Genomic DNA, 11,981 nt, shown 5'->3' on the forward strand with positions numbered 1-11,981 from the left:
AGAGTTCCTGATAATTCCAGAGAATTCCTTTCTCTGTAGGCATTGACATCCTGCTCTTCTGCCCAATCTTCTGCTTCCCCGGAGTCAGGTCTCATTATCAGTTTGCCAGTATTTGTGTATCTGTTCGTCCTATGTGATACCAGTGATGTCACATTTCTCCCTCTCTTTTTTTACAGGGAAGTCCTCGTTGACAATTCAGTTTGTGGAGGGCCAGTTTGTGGACTCATATGACCCAACCATAGAAAACAGTAAGTGTCCTGACATGCCTGAGCATAGCAACTGATGCTGATGTGTTTGTGCAGTCTGGGGTCCATTTGTATGGTGATATCATTACTGATGCTATAGAATAGTGTTTCCCATTCCGGTCCACGTTTTTGCTACCTCCCAGCTCTCGGTATGGATGTGGACTGTTGGGCAGGGATCTGGGAGGGAGCAAAACCATGGACTGTCTCTGGGTCCCTGAGGACCGGGTTCGGAAACACTGCTATAGAAACACTGAAGGTTTGAAGAATCTGTGTTTTGTCCCAATACAGGTATATGGGCTGGAATGTGTAAGTGTAAGGAGTGTGATAGTGGTGCAGGAAATGCATTCGTGTGGGATGCAGCAGTGCGAGGAATGGGCTGGTGCAGAATTCGGCGATGCGGGAAGTGTGTGAGTCACAGAGGCGCAGCGAATGCTTTGGTGTGCAGCTGTGATGGAAGTTTGCTTGTGTGGGGCACAGCAGTGGTGCCGGTGTGGGATGCAGTGACGCAGGCCAGCTGCTGTGGGATGCAGTGACGCAGGCCAGCTGCTGTGGGATGCAGTGACGCAGGCCAGCTGCTGTGGGATGCAGTGACACAGGCCAGTGGTGTGGGATGCAGCTGCGGGGCAGCTTTCATTAGCATGCTGCTGCCTTCGTTCTCTGCGGTTAGGGGTGAGGTGCAGGGTGGAAGGTGGCAATAGCGTGGCACTGCAGAACAGAGCAGTCGGGATGGTAGGTCCTTTTGTGAAAAGTCCTCCTGATTGTGCTAAACTCTGACCATGTCAGTCCTGCCTCCCCTGCTGGAGGGGGGGCAGCCCCCAAATCGCATGTTCGGAGTGTTTTCAGTGGCCTAATAACAACCACTGGTGGGCTTTGATACATTCACTTATGGACATTTCAATAAAAGCATGTGGTAAAAAATTTGCAACCATTCTGAAAATAATTCTGCAAGTACTAGTAGCAGACATGCTCTGTGCTATGTGTGCATGGTCACATGTCACACGGCAACCAATCAGCATGGCCAGCGTCATCTGGCTGGGGAAGCGTCCGCAGGAAGGCGGGGCCCGTGGAAAGCTGGGGGCCCACTGATGCATTAAGAACCGCCATGACATGGCAGGGCTCTGTCAGCCTCCAACCTTCAGGGGGCAACGGAAGCAGCAGTCGGTTCAGAAAGCCCACCCGGGGTGAATAGGGGCCATGAAATGGACACTGCCTGGGGGGGTGGTGCCGTCACAGAAGAATCAGGAATTAACCTAATTTTGAAGCGAATGCAAATTAACCGACCAGCTAAATGCCACCGTAAATCATCATAAACATTAAGGCATTTATTATGGTAATATGCAGTGATTATTAATGGATAGGTAGTTACTCAAAAGTGCTAATGTGGGGTTATATGACATCCAGAACAACGGTGATGAAGATGGTCGGTAATAAAAGCGGTGGTGTATAAACCTCGTGGTCTGCCAGAATAACAGCTGTGGGAGAAATGAGCGCGGCGGCCCTTTCGCTGGATGCAGACCCTCATGGGCTCTCAGGCGCTGTATAGACACCGGGTTCAGCTCCCAGCTGACACAAACCTACAGCGTTGAAACAGGACTGTGTTAAAAAAAAACCAGCAACTCCCTCAAATCGTCATTGCAGGAAGGCGGTAGCATGATCTGGCCTACAAATTATCCCAGAAAGATTAACATAAAAAACACCCAGCTTTCAGATTTACTGTGAGGCTGCGCTCACTGGCTTTTTCATCAAGGCCTGAAGTGCCGGCGTTCTCCTGCCCCCCGAATCTCAGCACAGCCTGGGTCGTTTTGCACCCATTTGTGTTGCTGTGGAGACTCCTGAAGAGTGTCTCCTGTGATACAGAGATTAACGAAACGGTGGCATTTAGCTGGGAAACGCACTACCTGGGTGTGATGCCCCAGCCGTGTTTAATGTGCCGCCGCATTTGATGGGAACTAAAATGGTGCGAGGGAGGGAGGTGGGGGGAGGAGTCGCGGTGATCTGAGTGTTGGGGTGGGGGGGGGGAGTTGCCGGAGCGAGTCGTGACCACCCAGTGTAATCCTGTCCCCTGCACATTGCATTACTCCATCGACAGTGAAACCCGACTCCCCAGGACTGAAGCAGAGCTGGCTGTGATGTGCCGCCATGGTGCGTGTAAACCCTGTTTTAATTGCCTCCCCCCCCCGGCAAATCAAAACGCGATGGCCGCCGGGACACTCTGCATGATTGGCTGGCAGATCGCCGGGCCTCTGCCCCCGGAGCCCCATTTAAAGCAGAATGCCGGACCTTCAGGTGCTCTCAGGTTCCCCAGGCATTTCGGGAGAAGCTGACTTAATTAAGAATATAAAAAAAGAGGCCGGCGTCGATCTGAGCTTGCGTGGGGCTTGCTGAGAGACCACCACGACTGTCTAGTGCGTGCTGGTCATTTGTCATCCAGTTTCCTCTGGCTACTGGTGCATGCAGAATATTCTGGATCTGCCAGCTTACACTCTAGAAATTCCAAAAAGGTAGTGGACGCGTCTTCATGAACACACTATGCAGTGACTACACAGTCTGGCCCGCTGTCCCTGTGCTTTGAGGTGGGCTTCTGTGTGGAAGCACAGGCAGCAGCCCAGCAATAGTGGGTGGGACTCAAATTGGGCGGGGCCCGGTAGTGGGTGGGGCTCGCTGCCGCTCGTCAGCCCTTCTGTTCCCTGGTTATTTTAAGCTCCAGTCGGCTGCCGGCGAATGATTAATGTTTAATATGCAGCGTGTAGATGACGCTACTACTGGGTAGAATCAGCCTGGGGGGGCTGTGTAATGCTGTAAGAACTACAGAGGGGGCGGCGTGTACCCCGTGGTGTCACATGATCGTGGCCCATCAGGGAGCTCCGTGCATTGATCCGTTTGCTCGGTGCGGTGAGCATGAGACCTAACTAGGGAGCGCTCACCCCAAGGACCCTTGTGGACCGGAGTTTGGGTGTGGTGGCCCCGCGCATAGAAAGTGTGGCATGCAATTGGGGGGTGGAGAGGCTGGGCATGTGTCGGGATTCAGGTGCAGGAAGAACAGCCTCTGCCACACAGAGGCACACACCTGCCCCCCCCCCCCCCTCACTGCAGCGTGCTCGTTCCCGAGGCTATAAATAGCAGCGGCGGCGGCAGGCTACTGGAGCCCACAGAGGCGTCAGCATTACTAACCTGATCCGGCAACCCCCCCCCCACACACACACTCCCCATGGCCCGCTCGTCACCGTACCCCGCTAGCCAATCCCTACCTGCCATGTCACTGCTGTGCGATTTCACCCCACGGCAGCAAGGTCGCCTGAGGTGAGCTGTTCCAGCATGCACAGGCTCTGTGGGGGGGCACAGTGGGGGGAGGGTGCGCAGCTGGCAGCCTGTCACCAAGCGCCAGCCCTGCCTTCCCCGGGACTGGCAGCGAGACATGGGAGCCAGTAAGCATCACCCCAGATACCGTCTCCGTTCTGGGCTGCAGATCTGAGCCCCAGGCTGGGATCTCATTAATCCAGCTTCCGTAGGCATGGGAACCAGGCGTATCAAGGTACAAAACGCCCAGCAGGGGGCGCCCCTGCCAGCCAGGTGGTAATTCCGCAGGCTCCGGCAGTCCGTTAGGGTCCACCTTGGGATGTGAAGTGGCAAAGCCAGATGCTGAAAGCTGTACATATATATGTGTATTTGTGTACATAGCCCTGATTATTTACTGTGCTTTTGCCTCTACGACTGTAAACACCAGCCTTATAGTTCAGTTTCTCTTTGACTGGCCTGATTTAACGAGGTGCCTCTGAACCCAATTAATCCCCCATGTCCAATTAAAGGCTCCATGTTGGCAGCTCCCCTTCCTGCACTCCTCAGGCTGGCTGGCCCAGGCACATTTTCTTCTACTCCCAACTCTGTGTCTGATCAGTGTCATGTGGCTCGATGCTGGATTTACGGCCGGTTCTTTCGCAGCCTAAAACAGACACCTTAGGCTTCCAGTGGGATCGCAGGTGAGTCGAGGCGGTCCGGGACACACCCGCTGAGGCCAGGGGGTGCCGGCGTGCCGCCTCCTCACAATGTGGGGGGATTATAGCCACGTGCTTCTCTGAATAACATGCAGAGTGCCATTGCTGGGAGAAAGACACAAATAAATCAGAATGAAGGTTCAGTCCAAGAGAGTCTATTGTATATTTGTGTGTGTATGTGCGCTCATGCCCTGGATTACTGTGAGGCAGGATGTTAGCTCTCATTAAGGATTCCAGGAGAGTTGATTAGTAATACTTGTTTAAGGAGGTGACATTGCCCGTTACCGCTTATGGAAAGGTGAGTGGTGATGTTTGATTGCAGAAATGGCCACGACCATTCTCATTCTTGGAGTGATTGGTAATGTCTGATTGTGAAGGGGGGATGCCCATTCCTACTCAGGGATGATCAGTAATGTCTGATTGTGGAGGTCATGATGTCCATTTCTGCTCTAGGATGATTGATAATGCCTGATTCTGGAGGTGGTGATGCCCATTCTTGCTCTGAGAGGATCAGTAATGTTGATTTGCATTCCTGCTTGGGGGTGATTGGTAATGTCTGATTGCAGAGTAATTGCTGCTGTGTCCCTGTGTCGCTGTGAGTCATGCTAACCCACACCAGGGATTGACTGAAAAGTTTTCATTTTGTTCCTGTGCTTTGTTATGTTTAATACTGCAAAATTCAGTAGAAATAACATTAACTTTATTAAAGATGTGATGTTTTCTAGGCTCACTTTGAGAATCATTTTATAAAATCTGGGCTCATAAATATATGACAGTATGAAGTCATGCATGTTAGATGTGACATTCCGTGTGAATTAGTGACACTCCAAGAAAGACTGGTCTGGAAAGGCCGACCTAGATAGCAGCTGTGCCATCCCAACAACTCCCTTTCCCTCTCTCTGCAGCGTTTACGAAAATGATCACAGTAAATGGACAGGAATACCACCTACAGTTGGTAGACACAGCTGGACAGGTAAGATGGAGAGCTGGGCATACCCTGTAATGACCTGCAGTGCATTCTGGGAGATGTAGTGCTGCACACTGCTGCCCGGTCGGGAAGGGCACCGGGGTCATTCTCTGAAAGCGTCTAATTAAAAGGCAGAACAGGGCTGCTGTCGTCATGGCGATCTGCCCTCCCGCTTTGAGAAAGATGTGGCTTGTCCAGTGATACGTCTCCCTCCCCATGGGTGATGTAAGACCTGCATTCCTTTGTGTGTGCACACGCTCCATGTAAATAATTCAGATAATTTTAAGAATTTTTTTCCACACCTTTTAAATTTAAACCCCTTAAAATGACCGTGTGATACCAGTGTAACTGCTATGAATCTGTAGTCAGTTCTGGTTTGCCAACAGTTTTTCATGACTGGCTTTTTTGTTTGCAGCCTTGTCTTCCGTTGAGCCATCTGTCCGTTGTTCTTTTTTAGGATGAGTACTCGATTTTCCCGCAGACGTACTCCATAGACATCAACGGCTACATTCTGGTGTATTCTGTCACATCTAATAAAAGGTAAGCAGCCTTTCTCATCCTTTTTTTTTTTTCCCATTCACGCTCTTTTACTCCGTGCGTTAAACGAGTGGGAACACGTCCGGTGACGAGTGGTCCGTCACCGCGGAAACCGACGAAGAACAGGGGTGGAGGCGGGACAGCTAGTACAACAGATAGCGCCACCAGCAGAATCCCGGGGGAGCGCCCACATCCACAATGCAATCTGGCATTCTGAGCTAGGCTATAAAATAACAATTAAGGGGGCAAATGCGATTGGATAACAGACTGCTTGTTATGTTTTTTTTTTTTTTTTTTCTTTTTTCATGGCTGGCAAATAATCTGGCGGTTTGGTGTTGGCATGAAACAGCTGAGCGTGAATCATAATGATTTCCGTGCGAGGGCTGGTCCTTACAGAGCCTGTTAGGGTGTTTATCGGGGGGGCAGATGCCGCCATTCCAGTCTGGGAGTAATCAAGCCTCAGAATACGTGAGAAGCCAGGTTCTCTGGAGTCTGCTGGGCAGAAGGACAATTTTACTGGGGCACATTGGGGTGGGCAAAAGGACCCCTACCTGATTGATGGCGATGTGAGAATGAGTGAAGAGTGCACTGATATAAACTCCCCGTCAGGCTTCATTTCCCATGAATCCCTCTTGCGGTTGTTGTGGTAGCACAGACCATCTGAAGTCTCCCGATTTAACATCTTCCCACCAGGATGCCAGAGGAGTGGTGGGGGGGGGGGGGGCGGGGGCTGTTAGGGGTTTGTGATTTTTGGGAGGGAGAGAGGGAAGGGAACCTCCAGGGAAAGTTTGACCCATGGTGCAGTGGCGAGTGGGATTGCTGGAGACAGAGGTGAAGGGTGTGGGAATCTTCTACGTTCTCAGACTTGGTGAGCGGGGGGCGTCTTTTAGCCGATCTGTGTGTGATCCCTGTGGGTCATGGGTCAGCATGCACGCCATTGGTTATTCCACATTCATGTGTTTTCATTTTAATATTTATGAAAATGCTAGTTTGACGAAGCAGATTTTGTGGGTTAAATTTTAAAGGATCGCATCGCTGAACTGAAACCTGACTTATTCTCACGCAGAGTGTTTCCCTCCAAAGTCGAGGCGTCCGCTGGCTTCTCTTTACGTTCCTTTGCATTACACTTCGAAAACCGCCTGTTATTTTCTCTCTCAGACGACGTTGAACAGGAAGCCATGCGTGTCCTGGATTCAGGTCAGTGAGGAGAGGGTCACAGTCTGTTCACGTTCCTCCAGGGCGGTCCGCGGTCGTCGGTCGCGATTTGTCAGCTCGGGTCCCTCAGCAGTGCCCGTTTACCTGTCACACCTGTCATCCCTGTCATCCCTGCCCCTGCCCCTGCCCCTATCCCCGAGACCCACCAACAGCTGGCAGAGATACACATAGACCTGAATGTGGCCTTTGCTGAAATCTCTGTGGCTGGTTTCCAGGCATCAGAAACCCTCCCGGGGTCCGTGTCTCCCTGTAACTCAGGTATGCGTGAAGGTAATTTTGTGGGGGCTGACAAATCGATACCGGCCGAATAGTGCAGCAGAGCCTCCTGGTCAGACGCTGACGTGAGGCGTCTGACACACTCTGTTTCTTTGTTTTCGTGTATGGAAGAGGTGCCAGTGTCGGGTTGTGGCTGCCCTGTGCTGGCATGTGCCACCCTGTGCTGACCTTTAATGGCCTTTTCCGCCTGTGGCACCCAGTACTGGCCGTTACCGCTCTGTACTGGCCTGTTAGACCGCATATTAAACCGCAATCATAACTGATAAAGTGATGAACAAACTCTCTGAAATAGGGATTCCTTGTAATTAAATAAGCAAAACCACAAAAGAGTGATCCTTTGCTCTTCATTGCGGTTTGTGTCATTATTTGTGTATTTTCAGGTGAAGCAGAATTACGCTTAGTGTTTGTCGTGGTCTATGCTGCGACCGCATGCAGAATGATGCGGTAGAGAGCGATGCCCTGTGATATACATTAGCGTTATGTATCTTCGGGGGGGGGGGGGTGTGTGAGACCCTCTCAGTGATGATCTCACTTTTGATGGTTATTACAGCCCCCAGCTTCACGCTGATAACCCTTCTGCTACGAGTCACGTTCCTAAGAATGGTGATAATCTGGGGGGGCGGGGCTGGGTCTCCTGAAGGCATATCCGGAAGCTGTCTGTGGAGCCAGGTGGCAGGGCCACTCTCCAAAAAGGGCAGGTGGGCCACGAAACACCTCCGTGCTCCTGATACCTTAACGCACATGACACAATGGTTCTACCTTTCTCTGACCCCGGCCTGGGCTCCCCCGCCTGTGCTTCTTATGGTTCAGTCCAGATTCTTAACTGGGCCCAATTCAGTGGCTTGACATTTCAGATTTTCGGAGAGGATATTCCACGTGAAGTCACAAACAGGCGAGTGATGTTTTATACTCATTAAAAAAAGACATTAATTAATGTAATTACTTTTAATTAATGTCATTTTAATTGTTCAGAATTAGAATTGCCTTTGGCTTACTCAATGGGGGGTCCTTACGAGGCAGAAATGTAAAGCGCATTGAGACAATGTAATGTTGTGATAATGCGCTATATAAATAAAATTGAAATGAATTGAATTGAATTTACTACAATTAAAGCCTTTTTCTCCATTACAAAAGCATTTCTTTTGATATCAATGGCTTCATTGTAAAGCAAAAATTTATCAACAGAATTAACAAAATAAAAGTTTACCTAACATATATCAAGCTAGGGGTTTCTAGGGCTGTTTTAGGGGGGCTTTAGTGCCCCCCCCCAAATAAATATACACTAATTAGTTTAAATAGTGTGTTCTCATTAATTTTCATTAAAATCAGCCCCCCCAGTAAAGGCTTAGCCCCCCTTTTTCATGAATCTCTAGTGACGCCCTTGCATCAGACTTTATTAGGATGAAAATTCCGCTAAGACAGTTTTAAAGATCCCCGAGCTGCTGACTTTTAGACAGTTATATGAGTATTAATAAAACCCAACCAAGCGTCCTTAATTAACTGGACAGATTTAAGGAAAATCAGCTCACACGCGTAGCTTTTAGGGTTTACACTCACAGGGTCATCACACACACACACACACACACACGTCAGACGTCAGATGGATTCTGGCTGACACGGGCATGGTAAAACAGGTGTGCTTCAATGTCAGCGACAGAACCAGGACACATTTAGGGTAAACGGGAGGGTTGGGAGATTTGTCATGAATAATCAGCAGCCAAATCTGTGTTTGGGAGGACAGTCGTGTACAGGTACTCGTACCATGTTAGATTTAGAAACATCCTCACTGCCTGTTATCTTTACTTCTGGCTGTTAAATTTACAGACTTGTGTTGTGTATCATCAGAAGGACTAAATTCTGTGTACAGGCCCCATAAAATATCACAGTTGTTAAATGGATAAAGGTTTTTATATTAAGAGTGAAAATAACAGGCGATTATCTGCCACTTAAATGTCTTCTCTCCCAATAACTCCCCTGTTTCCTTGTTATTAATTGGGGCTCTGTGGGTCTGACCTGAGTTCAGCTGGAGCAGATTTATGTATGTCTGCAGTACAGACAGCATCGCCCCATCGCATGGCAACCGCCCTGAGCGCCCTCACGCTTTACATGGTGCTTGGTACAGGCTGTGTTATGGGCTCTCATGGCCTAGAAAAAGACTACGGCTATTTAAAGAAAACTTAACGTTAAGGTGGCTCTTTGTAAAGAGGCCTCCTCCCTGTCTCTGTTCCATCTGTGCATGTCATCTGCCAGGAGCTGCTCCGGCCCCGTGCCCCCCCCCATCCCCCCACCCCAGTGCGGCACAGACACAGAGGGTCGGGGGGGTCTTCTGTTGCCGTGGGAGGATACGCCAGGCGGTATGTGTGATGGCGTGAGCTCAGGAACACTGTGGACCTAGTGAAGGGGGCCGTCCGGAACCACTCGTTCCCGATGACCTTGGGCGCCACCTACTGGGCCTGAAGTGTGTCTACACGTCATGGTGTCTTAAATGGGGAATGGGAGGTATAAAGTCCAAGCAGCAGGTGTAGCAGTTAGAGGTCAACCCAAGAGGGCCACAGATTGCATTGTGGGTGATTTTTGGACGCTGACCAACTGTCTGGTTCGGGGGGGCAGGGCGCTGTCAGACAGAGGTGCTGGTCTTGCTGAGAGTGCAGCAGTGCTGATTTATGAGTCCTGAACGCCGGTTTGTACCAATGATTCCGATAACATCTCCATGGGCCTGCTCTGCTGGCAGCTTCTGGGGAACGCTGGCCGGCGTTCGGATTTAATAACTCTTTGTCGTCGCACCAAAAGTACGGTTCCTCCTCAGTGCTGCTCGCCTGCCAAACTAATAATCTCTTTGCTCCTTCTTCTTCCCGTAGCTTCGAGGTAGTAAAAGTCATCCACGAAAAGTTGTTGGATATGGTGGGGAAGGTCCAGTAAGTATTTATCACCTGGTTTTCTTCTTGTTTTCTGTTTAGGCGATGTGGGAGGATGCCCGATAACTGGCACTGTGTTTTATTCCTGCAGAGTGCCCATTATGCTGGTCGGAAATAAGAAGGACCTGCACATGGAACGGTAGGTACCCCACACGGCCGCGAGAAGCTCTCTGTGAAGCCTGTTGTGACGATCAGGTTTGGCGGAACTCGATCCCAGTGCCAATTGGAGACTGGGTGTATCTGAATGGGGCAAATGTGCCTGTTCCTGTGAGATAAACACATCAGAAGGACCAGGTTGTCTGCAGAATCCAGCCCGTTGAGTTTCTGGTCTTTTTGCAGTGGTACTGAAGAGAAGTTAATGCGAGGCTCGGTGCAGAGCATGTGATAAATGAGCAGCTGTCCCAGCAAATGCCTGAAAAAGCATCTCTTGGTGGCACGGCCTGCGTGAATTTTGTTCTGGATAATTTATTATTGAGATGATCTGGGGTGCTGGAAGAAGCCTTGCGTCTTGCTGCCGATCACGGGAAGCGGGTAGCCGACCTGATCCCACGTGCCCCAGATTCCGTTTGAACTCCCAGAGTCCCACAGTCTGGAGTCCATGAGTTACAGCCCCTCTGGGGGAGGGGCTCCATCCTGATGGGACGTGGGCACCCAGAGGACCCCGAATGCGTTTATAAAGAAGACGTCAATGGTGCAGAACTGGTCCACAAGCTCACTCTGGGAGGAGTCACTTTGAGGCAGCCTTAAACGAGAGCATGATGTCCAGTTCGATGGGCCACCCTTGGAGGTGTTTCAGCCGTGCCCCTTCTTCAGATCTTCTTTCTCGTCACCTTTTGGTTTCATCTCCATGTGCTGGGCACATTGATATGAATTAAGGCAAGTTTGCACAGAGATTCTAATTGTTGTGCAAATTGTCATTGTTCTCTTGGCCTCCCTCTGTTTTAATGCCAGTGATTCTTCAATGGCAGTATTTCTGGTTCTGCCGGATGGGACATCCAAGCCTGAAATTTAACAGCTCGTTTAGTGAGATGGAGACTTCGTCTCTCCTGATGACAAGAGACTTTGCAGAAACACAGTGCCTGCATCACCCCCGCACTGAGGATCACAGCTGTGTGCTGATCTTGTCCCTGGCTGCTAATAGGACATCCTTAAAGATGTTTTTCCTTTTTTTGCACTTTACTAAAACATGGCTTAATTTACAGTGCAGGAAGCAGGTAATTTAATAAAGGCAGCTAGATTGTTGGTTTTGAAGATCAGGTTGTTGAGTCCTGGTTTGCACCTCACGTCCAAGGGGTGGATCTCTTACTCTAGTCTGGTTGAAGTTTGAATCCACTCTAAGCCTTTGCTTGTGGGAGTTTTACTTACACAAAAATGTTCTCAGAGCAGAACTAATCAGATTGTAGAGGAGGTGGGCTCAAGCAACTAGAGGAGGCTGGACCAACCAATCAGATGTCGACTCTGTTCTTGGTGGCAGTGGAAAAGCACCATTAGACTGACACCTCTTTTTGTGAGCCTAGCGTAACAGTGTGTAAAAGACTGGACCAGTTGTCCCTGTATTTTGACCTTTAACCTGTAAATACATCCTGGATTCTGGCAGATGGGTCGCTCTCCTGTCCTGTACTTGGAAACACACGTGTGCTTGTTTCCTGCCGCCTCTGTCTTTCAGCGTAATCAGCTGTGAAGAAGGGAAGGCACTTGCCGAATCTTGGAACGCCGCCTTCATGGAGTCATCCGCTAAGGAGAACCAGGTACCAGCGAACCGCCAGCAATCAAATGCCTTGAAATCCAGTTGCTACTTACAGGGGAATTTTTAGAGTGTGGGGGGGGGCGGGCA

At 50.0% G+C, this 11,981-nt stretch overlaps 1 protein-coding gene across 1 annotated transcript in view; it reads left to right on the forward strand.

Moving 5' to 3' along the window:
* Window positions 1–11,981, forward strand: part of rheb (Ras homolog, mTORC1 binding) — a 31,151-nt gene that overhangs the window by 14,679 nt on the left and 4,491 nt on the right. Inside the window, exons 2-7 of the mRNA XM_023822842.2 lie at window positions 177–248; window positions 5,143–5,210; window positions 5,662–5,744; window positions 10,091–10,147; window positions 10,239–10,286; window positions 11,814–11,895. Of these exons, the coding sequence (XP_023678610.1) occupies window positions 177–248; window positions 5,143–5,210; window positions 5,662–5,744; window positions 10,091–10,147; window positions 10,239–10,286; window positions 11,814–11,895 (410 nt within the window). The remainder of the gene's footprint in view (window positions 1–176; window positions 249–5,142; window positions 5,211–5,661; window positions 5,745–10,090; window positions 10,148–10,238; window positions 10,287–11,813; window positions 11,896–11,981) is intronic.

This window comes from Paramormyrops kingsleyae, chromosome 4 (genome assembly GCF_048594095.1).
Source record: "Paramormyrops kingsleyae isolate MSU_618 chromosome 4, PKINGS_0.4, whole genome shotgun sequence".
Lineage (NCBI taxonomy): Eukaryota > Metazoa > Chordata > Actinopteri > Osteoglossiformes > Mormyridae > Paramormyrops > Paramormyrops kingsleyae.